This window comes from Phoca vitulina, unplaced genomic scaffold (assembly GCF_004348235.1).
Source record: "Phoca vitulina isolate PV1807 unplaced genomic scaffold, GSC_HSeal_1.0 scaffold3, whole genome shotgun sequence".
NCBI lineage: Eukaryota > Metazoa > Chordata > Mammalia > Carnivora > Phocidae > Phoca > Phoca vitulina.
In genome coordinates this window covers 66,747,390-66,766,573 of record NW_022589706.1, presented here as the reverse complement: position 1 = coordinate 66,766,573, position 19,184 = coordinate 66,747,390, and the positions used below count along the sequence as shown (strand labels likewise).

At 38.3% G+C, this 19,184-nt stretch overlaps 1 protein-coding gene across 9 annotated transcripts in view; it reads left to right on the top strand.

The window, feature by feature from the left end:
- The window catches only part of FAM13A (family with sequence similarity 13 member A), a 417,768-nt gene that overhangs the window by 343,921 nt on the left and 54,663 nt on the right, over window positions 1-19,184 (top strand). For all 9 annotated transcript variants that reach the window (XM_032400810.1, XM_032400809.1, XM_032400806.1 and 6 more), the window contains 3 exons: window positions 4,196-4,237; window positions 7,048-7,227; window positions 13,191-13,377. In XM_032400810.1, the coding sequence (XP_032256701.1) occupies window positions 4,196-4,237; window positions 7,048-7,227; window positions 13,191-13,377 (409 nt within the window). The remainder of the gene's footprint in view (window positions 1-4,195; window positions 4,238-7,047; window positions 7,228-13,190; window positions 13,378-19,184) is intronic.

Below are 19,184 nucleotides of genomic sequence, written 5' to 3'. Positions count from 1 at the left end.
AAATGTAGTTTGGGTTTTGTTAATAGAGATACAGACTAAATATATTTAAGTATGTCATAGAATATATTGCAGAGTAGGCTTAGAATCTGTTTTAAAAGACTATACCAATAGCGGATGTGGTTGCATCATCACTCACAGTAGGGTTGGGTAATGAAATTGACCATAGTTCTGGAGTCTGCATAGAGGCTTATTTTTTTCAGTTTTGAATACTTGCTTTACAACATTGGGAGATGATCCCTTCCATATTCAAGTGTTTATATTGCATAAGTAAGAAACTTTGTTAGCAAATCAGTCAAGGGCTCTGAAAAAATTCATTTTTCTTCGCTTTCTGCAGAGGATAAAAAACAAGTTCCATGTAGACGAAGGAAGTCTGTATCTCTCACTTTAGCTTATTTGCTTGTTGCCCTTTTGTCATTTTCTTAGAATTACCTTCATGAGTGAATTATAGCTATGGAAATAGGCCCTATGTCTGTCATTAAATATTCTTAGAAATCTTGTTATTGGTGAGTTATTAAGCACATCCCACAGGAACTATGCAGGTGGCTGGATACCTGACCAAAGCCATACTGGTGTTTAATAAACCATAACTATGACTGAAACTGTCATAATATATTATGCAATTATAATCTTTTGTAGTGATTTAAACTTTAGGGCAGTAAACTTTTAGAGCTAAAAGAAAACCACAGGGATCACTAGCCAAGCCTTTTATTTTCGGTATGAAGAAACCTATCCAAAGCAGCCAGGCTAACCAGCAATCTATGATTTCAGCTAATTAACTGCAGAGCCAAGACCAGAACTTCTCTTTTCTGATTCCCAATGGAACATGTTCTCTTCTCAGAATACTTTCTTTAGAGAAATTCTGCTTAAAAAACATGAAAATATGGACACGTTAAGTATACCAAAAATTCTAAAGGCCTATTAGAGAAACATAAAAGTATAAATTATCATAAATTTGACCTAAGATCAATATATTAGCAAAATTGAATATGATTTAATTCCTTGCTTTTGTCATTGATCTATTCATTTATTTTGCATTCTGGAAACGGCTCAGTTAAGCTTCTGCCTTTAACCTCAGGTCACGATCCCAGGGTCCTGGGATTGAGCCCCATGTCGGGCTCCCTGCTCAGCGGGGAGTCTGCTTCTCCCTCTCCTTCTGTCCCCCCTCCCCACTTGTGCTCTCTTTCTCAAATAAATAGATAAAATCTAAAAAAAAAAAAAAAAGAAGACTGATTTAGAAGGCTTAGGTCATTTTTCTTTAAGCTATGAGGGAAATTTTGATGTGTTGCCTTTTATTCACTTACGCTAGCATAAGTTTTCCAGTGCATACCCTCATTACGTAGATTAGAATGTTTAAAAATAGCTATTGTGATATCTAAGTAATTGAAGTCTTGAAGAATCTTAGTTGCAGGGAATTACCGCTTTGCTAATCAGTGTCTTCCACAAATCAACAGCATCAGAATCACTGTAGAATTTGTTAGAAAGGCAGAATCTCAGCTTCCCCTTCCTGAGACCTAGACCTACTGAATTGGAGTCTGTGTGCGAACAAGATCCTGGATGATTCAGATACGCCTTAGGATTTGAGAAGCACCAATGTAGAGTTAGTAATCTCAGAACCTGTTTCTACTTGATGTCATTTTCTTGTCTCTTTCTTCCTCGCCTTTCTTTTTGTGTCCTGACGCCCAACTTCCCCAAAAGAAACATAAAAATATCAGTGTGTGCTTTAATAAGCAAAAAGAAGTTCAGGTCAAAAGTGTGTAGAAGGGAGGCGCCTGGGTGGCTCAGTTGGTTAAGCAACTGCCTTCAGCTCAGGTCATGATCCCAGGGTCCTGGGATCGAGCCCCCCATCGGGCTCCCTGATCGGCGGGAAGCCTGCTTCTCCCTCTCCCACTCCCCCTGCTTGTGTTACCTCTCTTGCTCTTTCTCTTTCTCTGCCAGATGATTTAAAAAAAATGTTCCTATGTTCAAAATTGCATGGTATATCCAAGGATGTTTGGGGTGATTGAAAGGGGCTCTGCTCCCAAAACTGAGGCTGTGTAACTACATTGAGAAGTGAAATACAGGAGTTAATTACACAGTGTTGACTTTACAGAGGGTGAGCCACAAAGCATCAAAAGCAGGGACTGCCTGTTCCAGTTAAGGACAGAGAATAGCAAAGGATATATTATTGGTTATGTAATCTGGGAACCACTGTGAATAACAGGCATTGTGAGGCAGATGAGAAAAATGGTTGTGATTAAAAGCAAAGTAAAACACCAAATCCAAGCCTCCGTCTACAAAGATGATTCTAGTGAGATTTTCTTCTAGTGAGTGATGGATTGAATGTCTAGTGTAGTGATTAAGAGCTTAGACTGAGCTAAAACTTTCTTGGTTCAAGTTCCAGCTCATCTACTTCTTGGCTCTGTCACTGTGGGCAAGTTACTTAACCTCTAACCTCTTCAACTGAAAATTGAGAAAACAATAGTACCTACCTCATGGGTTATTGTAAATAGCAAACAAGAAAATATATGTACAAAATACTTGACACAGTGTCTGAAACATAGTAAGGACTCAGTAAGCATTAGAGTGTATTTGTTCATTTGCTTATTTACTCATTCATTAAGGTTTTTCTCATCAGTTTCCCTTGTGAACAATAGCATTATTTTATGTGTCTCTTCTGGGATTTGGCTGTGGTTTGTGGCCATGACAGACAGCAACAGCTCTTTTTAAGGAAATTATCTGGGCTGAAGAGTGAGTGTCTGTTGATCACCTCTGGGATAATGAGTGCTAGGCTGGGTCTGATGGTGGTTATGATAGTGGCAGAGAGTATAATGAAAGAAAAAGAGAGATATCATACAATCCCTTGAGGTACTTAGATTCTGAGTGGAAAGAGATGAGATACCCACATACATGGGAGAAAAACCCAACAGATGACTTAAAAAAAAAGTTCCTATGTTCAAAATTGCATGGTATATCCAAGGATGTTTGGGGTGATTGAAAGGCAGCCATCAGCCTCGGTCATTAACACCTGTCATTTTCTTCAGGTGTTTTCTACAAAGAAGGAGGAGAAAAGGGAACTATTCTATCTATTAGGTAAAACTATAGTGTGACAAGCATAGACGTTTAAACAGACTTTTGAATCTTGATTTAGAAGCTGACTAACCATGGGAGGGCAGACTGAGAAACTGCTAAAATTGCTGCCGGCCTCGACCTCATTGTGGTTATATGAACACAGAGGGCAGGCAAGAGGGGTGAAGTTCCGGAGGGTGCTTATCAGATAATGTTCTATAAGTTCATTGTTCCACGTTAGGTTGACTACTTTGTAATGCTTTTGAAGGAATTCAGGCTTTGGAGGAAATAGAAAAGTAGAGGAACTTTATAAGTGCTCAATAAAGGGGCCATAAATTAGGTGTTGCGATGAAACATAGATCTTGAAGGATTCTCCATCTTGAGGAACTCAGGAAGAAAGGTGGCTTAGAAATAGTTGTGTGGGGACGCCTGAGTGGCTCGGTCAGTTAAGTGTCTGCCGTCAGCTCAGGTCATGATCTCAGGGTCCTGGGATCGAGCCCCGCGTAGGGCTCCCTGCTCAGCGGGGAGCTTGCTTCTTCCACCCTTCCCCCCGCTTATGCTCTCTCTCTGAAATAAGTAAAATCTTTTTTAAAAATATATTTTAAAAAAGAAAGAAATAGTTTTGTAGAAACCAGTGTTGTTCCTTGTTCTCTGTCCCCTGCTGCTGTCTGCCTGTTCTGAGCAGTTTTAGAAAGTCGCTTCTGTCTGCAGGTCTGGAGGGAGTGGACGAGGAGGGAAGAGATTTGGGCTGGGGAGAGCAGGGAATGGGTAGAGTTGGTAGCAGGAAGGCAGTCAGTGGCATTATACTAATATTTTGTGTAAATAAAAAGACGCTGAAGGAGGGTGAGGGCCAGGATAGTAGGGGCAGAGGTGGAGATGGTTTTTAAAGGTCACTTTGAAACAGTCTATCATGGACATCTTTAAAATGGGGGGTGGGGGGACACTGTTTAGGAGTAAACACCCATGGGCATCCTCTAATTCCAGAAACAAGTGAAAATCAGCATCTGTCAGGGGATGGGTTAAACATTGTGCAAGGGTCATTCAGAGTCTAGCTAATACTTTTAGTCTGGAATCCCCTTCAGATGTTTGGTTCACAGTCTCTGATGCTCTGTCTAATCTGACTTTCTTTCTTTGTGCTTCTTTTCCACAGCACGCATGTATCCCAAGTCAGCAATGTTTCGACAACTGGAGAGTAAGTTATTTGGGTTTCCCTTTCCCATTTATCAAACAGAAAAAAAGCTACTCTAATGATGTGTAGTATTGGAAGATTAATACAGTAAGCAACTTATGATGATTTTTAAAACCACTGAGAGAAGAGGACTAAATAAGAAGTGTTCGTGTTTGAGCTTCTGCGTGGGTGTGTGACTAGAGACAGCTCAACCATTTGAACATGCGAGATTTTTGTTTCAGTCAAAATAATGTCAGAGTCTATTAATGTTTGCAAAATACGTGTTTAGGGAGGTATCTTAGAGTGGAAGACGCTATTAAAGGTTAAAGTAGTAACAGTGTCTTTACTTTTTCCTTCCTTATTTTTAATCAGCCTACATTTATTGAGTACCTGCGATATGCCAACATAGTGTTAGGTGTGTAATGTCAACTAAGCCTCGGGCTCTGCCATCAGGGACTTTACAGTCTAAGAGGGACACAGAATCAAAAGCAAATTAGTGATGGCAACAAGTCCTTTATCCACAGGGCAGGACAGTGCTCTACTAATGATGCCGATCACGTATCTCTTTCCTCCTAAGGCTACCAACTGGACTAAAATCCAAGCTCCAGTTACCTACCCTTGCCTCCCTCTTTGACCACATTGCTCATCATGCTTCAAGCACGTGACATTCTGTTTCTGGAATAGGCCAAGTTTATATTTGCCCCAGAGCCCTTGCACTGGCTGTTTTTCAGCCTGGCCATTCATTTTCTTATCATTCACTTTTTTGTTCAAATGTCCTCTCCTCCGAGAAGCCATCCCTGACTATCCGCAGTCCTTCTCCTATCCTGTACAACATTTTGGAGAGAATTTATCACTTTCTGAAATTTCAGGATTTCTTTATTACCTCTCTTGCCTCATAGCAATGTAAGCTCCATAAACATGGGGACCTTGTTTGTCATATTCATGGCTTTATCCCTAACACCTAGAAAAGTGCCTGGTGTATATTAGGCACTAAATAAATATTTGTGAATAGTTTCTTGCTCAAAGATTTTCCTTCACACACACCTCTCTTCCTTCCTTGCTAAGATGTAAATGGGCCTTTTTAGCGCATCTTCCATCAAGAGGGATCAGGAGGAAGAGGAGGAAAGATGTGATAAGGAGGAAGAGGGGATAATTTAAAGAAGCACTGAGTAGGATGAATTTGGATCTAATAGGATGAATTGGGATTTTTCTTTCCTTCTTTGTTAGGTGAGGAAGCAATGAGAGGGCAGGACTGACCTCTCTTAGCTTTGTGAATTTTAAAGAGATTCCAGAATTATACCAAGACTGATATGTTCTTTCTTGTGTATTTCCTGATAACCTTTACTTCTTATAGGTCTTGTATAGTTTGGAAAAGGTGTGGAGTTAGTTTGTATGTATACATTAATTCACTCACATTCCTATAGACCACAGTTAAGTAATCTTGAATCATTGGGATGTGGAGTTCTAAATATAAAAACTCTTTGTTTTAAAGATTCATTTATTCATTCATTCATGCATTCATTTATTTGTTGGGGTGAGAGGGGGAGAGGGAGAGAAAGTCTTAAGCAGACCCTGTGCTGAGCACAGAGCCCAACTCAGGGCTCAATCTCACGACCCTGAGATCACAACGTGAGCCGAAACCAAGAGTTGGACACTCAACCAATCGTACCACCCAGGTACCCCTAAATATAGAAGTTCTAATGCCCAAGTTAGACTACGCTTGTTCATTGTCTTCAAATAGTTTTAATGAGATTACCATGTGTCTATTATAAAACTACAATTGGAAACTCTTAAACTTCTTAAATTTTTCAAAACGCATCTTATTTAAGTGAATGTATTTCTTAATCTGAACATTTTAAAAACAAATGTGGTTCTTTTTAAATTTTTAATATCTTCATTGAAGTATAATTAATATACAAAGAACTACACATACTTAATGTCTACAGTTTGATGAGTTTGGATGTGATTCTTTTTTCAAGTGCAGGAAGACATGGTTTGAGGAGTATATGTTTAGAATTTTCCATGCCAGCTCATTCAGAATTAAATAATGTGGTGATAAAAGAAGGCTTAGACACATTAAAAGATTATATAGCTTTAATAAGGATACCCTATCTATCTCACCATGCACTCTTCAACCCCTGTGCTTAAGTATTTCCTCATGTTAAATGAAGTAAATCTATCCTGCCATCTTCAGTAACACATATTGGGATGTTTGCATGATAACAGCTTCAATTATATACATCACAATTTAATTGCATAGAGGTTCAGAAAGATTTTGCTGTTCTAAATAGTGATTGTTCTGGTGAGGTGTTCCTTTTTAATAACATTATTCCCTGCATAATTTTATCTTAAAGAATTCTACATAGATAATAGGTATCATAAAATCATTTGTGCCCATTTGCTTTGTAAAGCATACTGTCTGCCTCTGCAGAGCTGGTATGAAATCCGAAGGAACTCACCTTTGTAAGAATAGGTCTATTATTATTCTATGAGGAAAAAAATATTTCCTCATTCTGCCTTATATTAAATGATCCTTATTTCCTGATTGCCTCTGATAATTGTTGCCAGGCTTGCTGTGAGCATTTCAGTCATCCTGGACCTACAAAGATGAAAAACCCAGTGATCAAAGTGGTAGCATTTGTCAGGTTTGGTTTTATTTTTAACACACGATGCAGATATTTTGAGATGTCTCATATGTGGTCTTTGCTCATGAAGCTGTGGTAGATCTACCATTGAACAAATGCTGATATTTCCCAAATTATGGATATAAATTTTTAAAGGCAATCACTGATAAATTTGATTGCCTAATGGACTCTGTGTTCTGCTTTTATTAGACTCTTAGAAAGAACCATCCGGTCGGCAGTAGAACAGCACCTTTTTGATGTAAACGGCTCTGGAGGCCAAAGTTCAGAGGACTCGGAATCTGGAACATCATCAGCATCTTCGGCCACATCTGCCAGACAGCGCCGCCGTCAGTCCAAAGAACAGGATGAAGTTCGACGTGGCAGAGATGTGTGAGTTGGCATTAGAGTGTCTTATTTGCATTTTCTCCTCTCCTTTTAAAAATATACACCTGAATTTGTCACTGTGTTATAACCATTCCCATTTCAGTATTCCCGTTAAAACTTCAAAAATTCCTTTTTGACTATTTTAAACTTAGCTAACATTTGGAAATTTGTAAGTGACTAAATGAACATTTCAGTTTTGTCTGGATGTTCTGTGTTGTCTAGATGTATGTTGTAGGAAGCCACCTCTGATTTAATACACTTTAGGGCTTCCTCATGAATATCTTCTTTAGAGGGATGCTGGACCACTGGAGGAGAAAATTGCCATATGCCTGTCCAGCGGCGGGGTTTTTTTTTTTTTAAGATTTATTTATTTATTTGAGAGAGGGAGAGTGTGTGAGTGCGTGTTTTGCGGGTGGGGGTGGGGAGTAGAGAGAAGGAGAATCCCAAGCAGACTCCATGCTGAGCAGAGATCCTGACCTGAGCGGAAACCAAGAGTCAGGCGGCCAACCGACTGCACCACCCAGGCACCACAGAGGTGGTTTTTTTCTTATGAGACAACATTCATTTGGTTGTTAGACTAACTTACAAAATCAACAGATTTCCGTACTGTATTGGCCTGATGCAATACTAGAATATCACCGTAATACTTTCACAGTTGACTACATTTTAGTATCAGAAAGGTTGAGCTTAAGTCTAATCGAAGAGGAAATGCTTAAGTTCTTTATTATCATAATGACTAGTTTTAAGCTTTCCCACAGCATGAATTTCAAGAATAGTATCATAAGAAACTTTATTCTTCATTAGAGGACTTGATAAAATACAAATAAACAATTATCATCTATATTTTTCAATAATCATCATTTAAATGCCAAGGAAAATAGAGTTATATTCATATATTTTTCCTGAAAGTTTTAAGTTTATTTGTATCTACTATAGCATTTAGTCTCTATAAAGTTATCGTTTTGAACTCCTTATTAAATGTCAAAGACTAAATCAGACCCTAGTTCCCCTCATTCCTTTTCACCTGGATTCATAATGCACATCAAAATCTTAGGGGGGAAAAAAGGAAACTTCTTTTTGCTTAAAGAAAGACGCAAAAGATAAGTGGTATAAATAAATACCGTGCTGCATATCATGAAGATGTTTAAGGGCCATACTAGCAAATGTAATTTTAGGAATAAAACAGTATCAGTGGTATAGACCACTGACTTTTTAAGTGATATAAGGAGCACTTTAAAAAAAAAATTTGTCTTGTGGCTGGTGGATAGGAGGGAGTGCTATAATATTACCTTTACAAAATAGGAAAATTATAATACAGGAGGTATTTACATTTAAAATTAGCTACTAACTAAGCTTTATAGAAAACGTTTAGGAGTAAAATTAACTTGTGTACTGCCTATATTGTGTTACACAGCAAGTACAAATTATTTAATACTGTTCTTATCCCCCGTCTCATTTTTTGCCAAATAGTATGTAGCAACACATTGCATTTTTAAAATATCCTTAGTGTGTCACGACATGTGTCACGACATCATGCTTTCCACCCTCTTTGTTTGGACAGAGGGATAGCAGGCAGAGGTTGGAAGTGGTAGTAAGACAAGAGAGAGAACAGAGCAGACGGTGGTCGTGTTGACGGTTGATGCTGCGTGGCGGCCGGGCAGGGGACAGCACAGTGGGGTAAGGTCCAAATGAACAGGCGGTAGAAAAATATGAAACATAGAGTAACCTTTCCTGCAGAATTTAGAGTTTCCCACATCCAGGCATGTTTCTAAGTTCTCTTGATCATATTTTACTGTCAATATCAGGAGAACAAAAGGAGATGAAGAACGGTAGAGACCGACTAATCTAACAACCTGTGAAACTCTAGCCTTCCCCTTATTTTTTCTTCTCTGGTATTTCCTTCACTGCTCATGCTGGTCACTCATTGCGGTCAGACTAGAGTTGGACACTGAGTGAGTAAATCTCGGGCTGAAAACTGTGTGTGGCCACGGTAACTTATAGTCTCACATTACTCTTTTTCCTTGGTGCGTCGTCTGGGCACACAGAAGTCCCCTTCCTATGCTCCCTGTTGGCCTCAGCCTCCTAGGCCTCTGGTGTCTTCCTAACCTGACATGCTGGGTAATTAACATGTCTTGATAGTCCTTTCTCTTCAACTCCCAGTCCAGTCCACGCCACACTGCCTCTCTGAGCTCGCCAGGTCTGGGGAGGAGCAAGGCGCTTATCTCTCAGGGTCCCAGACCTACTACTTTTGTCCCCATGAAGGTTCTCTCCAGTATGTCCCCAGGAGATATACCGACATATCACTGATTGGGCAAAGGTTGAGAATCATTATCATAGCCTATAGTAAGTATGTTTTTCTTAGTATATACCTATGCATAATTGATTCATTTATCAAAGATTTTCATCAGGCTTTGCTTAAAAAATAAAGATTAAGCTAGACTTTATTCTATTCAAAACTATTAACCTTATGGAATGGTTTAAAAGGGTTTTTAAAAATTAGAAATTCATTGTATTTTTGTCTATTATTTTGCCTCCTAACAACTTAAAGCTGCAACCAAGTAAAAAAATATATCCTTGAAGTCAATGATAACCATACTTCAGGGTGAGATTAGAGTCATTAAGTCTATACTAAAGTCATCATGGCAGATTTTTTGAAATAAATACAGAAGATAGACTAAGACTTACAAATATTTCATTTTAGTGCAAATGATTTCTTATGTTGTCTAAATTTATAAGGAAACATTATCAGGCTTATATTATATTGCTACTATAAAAATATCAAAGTTTAAGCAATACATTCAATATGTGAAGGGGTTCAGTTTAATTCATTTATTTAAAAAACTTGCCATCTGCCAGGTGCATGGAAATGAGGACCCTTGGTGATGGGTATATGGAAATTCGTTGTGATAGTGTCTCCTCTGTATGTGTGAAAATTTGATAATAAATATTTTCTTAAAAGCAAAGGGTAATTTAGGTGAAAGTGGTTTCAGCTGTCCAAAACACAATAAACTGGAATTTGTACATATTTATTATAGAAATACTATATTAAATTCCTACTGCAAAGTAAGAAAAAAAAAAAAGAAAAGACAAAAAAAACCCAGTGCTGTATCAGGGGAATGATAAATAGTTGAGTATTGCCAGAACATTAAGTGTGTTTGTAGGGATGGTAAGGAAGAAACTTCAGATAAAGTGAGAGGCCCCAGAAATCTGAATTCATGTCAGATTTCAGTGATGTCAAGTATGACTGAAACCTGTCAGAATGTTGCAGGCAGGAATTATATACCAGCACTCCTCATAGTCACATATGTATTGTGGCTGAAAGGTGTTGACTCGCACAAAAGCAGAGACTTTTTCTTTTATGTAAGAGAACAGGATTTCCACATGAGCATGCTGAACAGATTTCCATGTATTTGTTTTGACAGCTTTTATTCCAGTCATTCATTCACTATTCAAAAAGATTATAAAATAAACTTTGTGTTTTAATTTCTAAAACTGGTTTTTAGCTTTTGTATTAGTCTACTAGGGTTGCCATAACAAAATACTAGAGTCTGGGCGGCTTAAACAACAGGGATTTATTTCCTCATAGTTCTGGAGGCTGGAAGTCCAAGATCAAGGTGCAGACAGGGTTGGCTTCTGATGAGACCTCGCTCTTGCACTTGCAGATGGGTCCTTCTCACCGTGTCCTCCCATGGCCTTTCCTCCATGTGTGTGCTCTCCTGGTGTCTCCTATTTTTCTTTTCTTTTTTTCTTTTAAGATTTTATCTATTTATTTCTCAGCGAACAAACACAAGCAGGGGGTAGTGGGAGAAGGAGAAGCAGGCTCCCTGCTGAGCAGGGAGGCTGATGTGGGACTCGATCCCAGGACCCTGGGATCATGACCTGAGCCGAAGGCAGCCAACCAACTGAGCTACCGAGGCATCCCTCCTCCTCTTATTAGAACACCAGTTCTGTTGGATTACAGCACCCACCCTTATGGCCTCATTGAGCCTTAATTACCTCTGAAAAGGCCCTGTCTCCAAAAACAGTCATATTAACAGATGGTGAGGGCTTCAGTAGAGGAATTTGGGGGGAAACACAATTCTGTCATAACAGCTTTCAAACATAAAAACCCCTCAATAAAAAATTATAAAGGATGTATACCCTAGGAGTTAGGAGAAGTATAAAGAGTGATAGACAGAATTTATATAGTAAAATAATTAATTCTGAAGTTGAGACCAAACTCATCCAGCCATCCGTGAAAGGCAACACTCAGTGCGTGGAGGGGAGATTGAAGAGTATCTGCATAAGTATGTGTGCCAGCATGTTAGTCCCTGTCCACTGTTCCTCTGCCTTCTATGATTTTATACTGAGGGTATTTCTAATATTTGTTGCATAAATCTTTTCTATAATTTTACTAAGTGTATATTTTTACATTAATAAGACTAAATTAAATATGGAGTGCTAAAAATCACCAAAGATAGTGTAACTTTGAAAATATTAGGATAATATTTAATTCATAATTTTGCCTCCAGGATAAGCTCATCTAAGATAGGATGTGAATTTAGATGGCAGAATAAATATTTAACATTATCTTTCATTTTTGTATGTGGTTGAACTGACGGTAAAATATAGTCATCTGTTTTGCTCTTTAGAGCTCATTTATTTCAAAATAGAACTGTAAGTGTTTAGGGAGTTACCTTAACTCAGTCATACCGTAAGGGAAAGATCTCATTCATTTGTACCTTGGCACGCCATGATGCTACCCTGATGGCTTAATTTGTCTTGTGATGTAGTAAAAAAACAAACAGTTTGCTAAAAGTAATTTAATTTTATGGAAACTCCTTAAGGGAATGTTTAAAATACTCAGAACAATTTCAAGAATATTAAGTGAATTAAATTCTGTAGTTATGACATTCATATCTGCTTCTAAAACTAAGTCAGAACAGGGCACCTGGGTGGCTCAGTTGGTTAAGCGTCTGCCTTCAGCTCAGGTCATGATCCCAGGGTCCTGGGATTGAGTCCCGCATCGGGCTCCCTGCTCAGCAGAGAGCCTGCTTCTCCCTCTCCCACTCCCGCTGCTTGTGCTTGCTTGCTGAGAAATAAATAGATAAAATCTTAAAAGAAAAATAAACTAAGTCATGAAGGACATCCAGTTAGAAGTTTACATCCTGAAACTCCTTGTACTGGGAAGTAACAAATCCATACTTTAGTTAAAATGCTTTGTATTCCACAGTTTTTTTTAATTTATACTATTTCTCCCAAGATTATCACATGCAGTCAGAGTTTGTTATTAATGCTTCTCTACTATGCTAAAATGTCTTTATCATTTGGGAAAATCAGTTTGTCCCATTCAAGAGAAAAAGACATCATATTTCCTTTTCAGATTTTTGTCCACACATTGTATTATAAAATGTGTGTATAGCAGGGGAGCCTGGGTGGCTCAGTCAGTTAAGCGTCCAACTCTTGATTTCAGCTCAGGTCATGATCTCAGGGTCATGAGATCAAGCCCCGCATCAGGCTCTGCACTTAGCGGGGAGTCTGCTTAAGATTCTCTCTCTCCCTCTACCCCCTGCCCCCGTGCACACATGCATTCTCTCTCCCTCCCTCTCTCTCTAAAACAAATAAGTAAATCTTTAAAATAAAATAAAGTATGTGTGTGTATGTAATCTGTTAATAATGGGAAATTTTTTTGTAAGATCGCACTGTTTTCCCTGTTTGAATACAAATTACTTTTGGTACAACCTCGAAAGTTGTTCATTGGTAGAAACACAGTCCTTGCCAGTTTGCCTCTAGGAATAATTTCTCTTGTAACGTGATATATTTGGCACCAAGTGGTCTCAGGAGTAGCACTGTGCTCAGATTTTGATCGAAGAGGCAAACTGGAATTTCTGGGCACTCTTCTGATTTCCCATGTGATGCAGTGACAGTGTCGTTAAAATATCCCTTTTACCTTTTAAAATTAAGCCTTTTTTTTTTTTTTTTAATTCAAGGGGACTTATCAACAAAGAAAATATTCCTTCTGGGTTCAACAACCTTGAAGATTGTATTTTGAATGCTCAGGAAGTGGAAAAATTGTATGAAAGTACTTCTGGTTATATTGGAGAAAGGGGCAAACCTAAACGTCAGAAATCCAGTTCCAAACTTTCTGAACTCAATGAAAATCAAGATGGTCTTGTGGTAAGTGAAAATTCTATAAAACTTTTACTTGTAACCAATTAGGAAATATCACATCTCTTTCCCTTGCTTTGTAAAAAAATAATAATTTCAATCATGAGCTTCATAGGACTATAGGATATGAGTTGTGAAGGCCTCAGAGCTACTAAGTGTACATACTTGTATTTCTTTTTGGTAAATATAAAAATCAAAGCTGAGAAAGATTATATTCTGTCAAAAGAAACAGAGACAGCACACTTTGATTTCCATGTTATTCAAATGATTTTTATCTCATTCTTTTGAGTATTTTTAAATTGTATTTTTGGAATATTGTCATTAAAGCATTTTTTATTTTCCCCCATTCTGTTCATTCTCATATATATGATGTAAAAAAAAAAATTAATGAACTTAAAGCCAGGTGAAAGAAAACTACATAGGGAAAGAGGATCAACTATCTTTGTGTACAGAAATCTGTGTTCAGAAATTTAGTTCAAATCTATACTCTATAAAGTATTTTCTTCCAAATTAATCAGAAACAAAAACAAAAAAGAACAGCCTCTTACAGAGTTACCCCAGACCTGAACCCTGGATCACTGATTTGATATAAATTATTACAAGTGGTTTCTGTCAATAACTAAATATTTATTCAGTTTAACTATTAGTATACATCCTCCTCTTCTGCGTATGCTTCATTTTCTCTGAGAAGTGAGAACCAAAGCCTGTCCGCTTAGTCCCTTTAGTTTTAAAAAATTTAACTAAAGATAAAATTTATAACATAACATGAGCTGGAGTCCCCATAATGAAAAAAAGTAATGCCCATTCTTACTGTTCAATGTGTAAATGCTCCGATCTATTCGATCTCTGACAAGCTTTTAGCTCCATGTTGGGTTTTCTATACATTTAGCAAACTTACAGGCCATCTGTTTTCCATTGTCAATTTCGGCATGTGCTTAGAGAAGATTCCCAGTTTGGCCCTAAATAAAATATACGTAAATGCAAATCCAGGGAAACATGTTAATTTCTTTTTTTCCCTCCAAATGTCTTTTTTTTTTTAAGATATTTATTTATTTATTTATTTATTTATTTATTTATTTATTTATTTAAGAGAAGGGGGAGCGGCAGGCAGAGGGAGAGGGAGAAGCAGACTCCCTGCTCAGCAGGGAGCCCATCGCAGCGCCCGATCCCAGAACCCTGAGATCATGACCTGAGCCGAAGGCAGACGTTTAAGCAACTGAGCCACCCAGACGCCCCTTTCCCTCCAAATGTCTTGGTAATCTGTTTCTAGAAGTAAAGTAACCAGCTAGAAGGGACAGAAGCAATCACCTACCGCAGGCCCATGTCTTATATACTCCAAATAAAGAATGTAAGCTTTGGAACCATTGCACATTAAATGTTTTTAACATTAACTTAATTCTTATTTGGAGGAAAGTAAATTTTTAAATAAAATAAAATAATTGGTGCTAATTTCATTAGCACTTTATTTGGCTCACAATTTGCTTATCTGCCAAAGAGATTTACAATGACTAATATTCCAACAGTTGACTTCTTTGGAAAGATGTGCTTCTCTATCTCAATCCCTTTTTATATGAATTTAACCCATTAATTTTTTTTTCCCACCAGGAATGGTGTCTTAAATTAGCTAGGTGGTAATAACTAATAAAAGTGAAAAAGTACATTTATTCCTTAGAATATGTGTTTGACTGATAAAACTATAGACATATTCTCTGTTTAAAAATGTTTGGATGGGAGAGCCTAATGCTATCCAGTCTTTTTTATGTGAAAGGATTTGCCCCCACCTTATTCCTTGTCAGTTTCCTCATTCCAGGATTGTGAATGTCACCTATTAACATAAGTGAGCTAAGTGGACCATGTCTTTGTTGCAGTGAATAATTTAAAAACCTGCCAGCACAACTCAGAAGAAAAACTTCCTCATCTAAAATGAGGGTGTTCTCTAAGAGCTTTTCTAACTGTCATATTCCATAAATTTTTAAATCTAATCTTCACAGGTAACCACAAAGCAAAGAGCCAGGGAACATAGCAAGTATTTAGACTACATCTTAAAAGTTGTGTATCTTAACTTGTCCCTTATGTTTAACCTCCTAATTTTACTTTTCCCAACTCTTCCCCCAACACCTTTTCCTATTCCATTTCAAGTTCTTTACACCCTGACTAAACATTTATTTCTATAGCTGGGTCAGCAAGGGAGGAGGGAGAATTATATGTAATTATATGCCTTTATGTGCCAGGAAATATTTCAGATCCTGGAGATAAAGCAGTGAGAAAAACAGGCAAAGGTAGCTGTCCTCCTGGAGCTTACATCCTAGTAGGGGAAACAGACAATAATCAAGATAAGTAAGTAAAACACAAAATATATTGGATAGTGATAACTACTAGGAAGAAACATAAAGCAGGAAATAGGAATTGTGAGGGGGCAGGTGATGCAATTTTAAATAGAGTGGTCTGGGAAGACCTTCCAAGAATTTGACATTTGAGTGTAAAGATTTAGAGAAAGTAAGGAAGCAGGCTATACTATGATAGTAGGTGCAAAGGCCCTGAGACAGTCATTTATGTAGAACATTCAAGAAACCACAAAGACCCCATTGTGATTGGAAGAGAGTGAGCAAAATTAAAGAGGTAATGGGAGCGGGTGGGCAGATGAAGTAGGACCTCATAGATCATTGTGCGGACTCTGCCTTCATTCTGGGTGAGATGAGAATCCAGTTGAGGGTTCTAGGTAGAAAAGTGATCTGGCTTACTGAAATTGGTTCAACTACTATGTTGAGAATAGACAGTAAGCAGGCAGGGGCAGAAACAGGGAACCCAGTTAAGAAGCTATTGCAATAATCTAGATTTGAGATGATGATGGTTTGAACTAAGGTCACACCAGAGCCAGCATATATTTCCTTGCAGGCTGTACAATGCACTACTCTAGGGGGCACTGTTCACATGACTAAACTCCTTCCGGAGTGGTACATTGCAGTAGTCATGACATAGTGAACAGATTCTGCATGTGTTTTGAAAGTAGAATTGACAGGATTTCTTGACATTACCTGTGTGGTGTGAAAGTAATCAAGGAGTCAAAGATGACTCCAAGGTTTTTGGCCTGAGAAACTAGATTTGTGTTGCCAGTTTAGCTGAGATAGAGAAGACAGACAGAAGTTTGGGTTCAGTTTTGGACATAAGATTAAGGTGCCCATTAGATATCTAAGAGAGCATGGCAAGGAAGCAAGTGGATTTCTGGGCCAAGAGTTTAGGGAGGAAATCCTGGCTGCAGATACAGTGTGGGAGTCATCAGCAGATGGAGGATATTTAAAGCCAGTATACTGGGTGAGATGACCAAGGGAGTGAATGTGGACAGGAAAGAGAAGTTGCCTCAGGGACGGTGGGCCCTGAGACACACCAACATTTAGAGGATGGGGAAATGAGAAGGTACCAGGGGAGGAGACTTATGAGACTAGCAAAGTAGAAGACAGACAAGGTGAGTTTAGTGCCATGGCAGCCAAGTGAACAGTGTCTCAAGGAGCAGAAAAAGTCAGATGATGGGTTAAGCAGAAGACTGAGAGTTTGACCATTGGGATTAGCAAGCTGGATATCACTTAGTAAAAGCAGTTTGGGTGAAGAGATGGGAACAAAAGCCATTTTCCAGAGAAAGTGAGAGGAGAGTAACTGAACACAGTGACTAATAATTTCACACTCATCACACCAGCCCACAATACAACTGAGGAGAATATGCTGTAGACCAAAAAAAGCATCTTGCAGATTTAGAATCTCTAAAGCGGGAACTGTCTGGGCATGTTCCCCTTTGTGCTTTCACCTCTCGAGACTGTCATGACCAGCAGAGACCAAGAGACTACAGATAATTCAGAGTTTAAAAATTAGGGGTAGTAAGTGACATTAGAGTGTTCTGCCTTATCTCTAATTATTGCCACAGTCCCAAACTTTTCTTCCCTCTTTAAACTCTTGGCTCATGCCTGTGCCCATCAGTCATTCTCAGAGGAAAACCTTGTCTCCTGATTTACTTTGAAGAACTAAGATACACAGCTTGTTTCAGCAACTTCCCTCACTCCTGCTTCAAAATGTCTCTAGAACTCTACTCATTTTCCTTTCTCACCTGCTCAAATGATAACATGATTTTTCTAATTTCTCAGGTTAAACTCTAAAGTCTAGAAGTATCTTTGTAAATTCTACCTTCTACATCCATCTCCCCACCCCGCACCCATGTACGTGTACAAACATATACATACACTCACACACTTTTCCTTTTCATTGGCTTCCTCTTCATTGGCTCATTTCTGTTGGCCTAGAAAAAGGCTCCATCTCTAAAAGCTTTCTCTCCTGGGCACGATTTAACAGCTTGAATCAAAAGTCATAAGTCAGTCATGCATTTTATCCAGTAATCATACTTCTGCCACTCGGTTCTACTTAAATATGCAAAAAAAAATGGTATTAATTTGCTCACCACAGGCTTTCTTTAATCATGGAAAATTAGAAGCAATTTAAATGTTCAAAAGTGCGAGATCAGATAAGCAACATTTGTACGTCAATTCAATAAAATTAGGATTGTGAAGACTTTGTAATAAAATAAAAACCATTGACAAGTTATATTTTAAGTGCTTTGTATATATTATCAATTTTAATCCTCCCAATAATCCAGAAGGTGGATTTATTATTATTATAATTCTCATTCTAAACATGAGGAGAATGAGGCAGAGGAGAGTAAACAATTTGTCCAAGGTCACACGTAAGTGGTGGAGGTGGGGTTCCCCTATATCCTCCCTCAATATTAAAGTAGATTATAAAGCAGTATACACAGTGTGTACATTCATACATGTATACATATATATGTGTATATATTATATAAGTATATGTGTGTGTATATAAATTATATGTACACATGTTCATTCCCAGGAAAAAAGACTGCAAGGAAATGTGCCTAGAGTGATTGTATGATGGTGGTAATAGTGGTATTAGAAGCAACTGTTACTCTAGCCTCTGTTCTTCAAATGTTCTCCATGTGACATTAATTCTATAATAAGCATTACTCATTATATAAAAAACAAAAACATAGTCTAGTAGCTCTCTTCTTCATAAACAACATCTATTTAGGGGCGCCTGGGTGGCTCAGTCGGTTAAGTGCCCGACTCTTGATTTCAGCTCACGTCATGATCTCAGGGTCCTGAGATCAAGCCCCATGTTGGACTCTGCATTCAGTGAGGAGTCTGCTTGAGATTCTTTCTCTCCCTCTGCCCCTCTCCACCCCACTGCATGCTCTCTCTCTCTCAAATAAATCTTTTAAAAATAATAACCAAAAAATAAACAACATCTATTTAATGTTTTGTACACCCTCTGAAATCACAGGCAGGGTTCAAGGTAAGAGCATAGCTCTTACAGTCAGACCTGAGTTTCCATTTCAACTTTATCACTTAATATCTATGGTAAGTGGGCATATTTTGTCCCTCAGTTGCTTCATCCGTAAAGTGGGAATATTAATAGGTCGTTGTGGTTTTTTGTGAGATTTAAAAGCAACTCAGTGTGCTAAAGAATAGAGAAAACTGAACACAATTCATACATAAGTCCCTTTCTTCCCCCTCTGTTCTGATGACCAGTCTGTTTCCTTCATTTGCCATCAGACGTTCTGAATAGTCTGCACTCACTCATCAACCCCAGTAGCCCAGATGCTACGTCCACTTCTCTGAGGAAACTGCTTTCTCCATGTCACTCTTTGGACATGGGGTTGGAAATGGCCTTTGAAGACACCTGTGCTCTGATGTCTGCTTGGTCCTTGACTCCTCAAGTCCTCGTGGGGCTTGACACTTTGTCCCTTTTTCTCA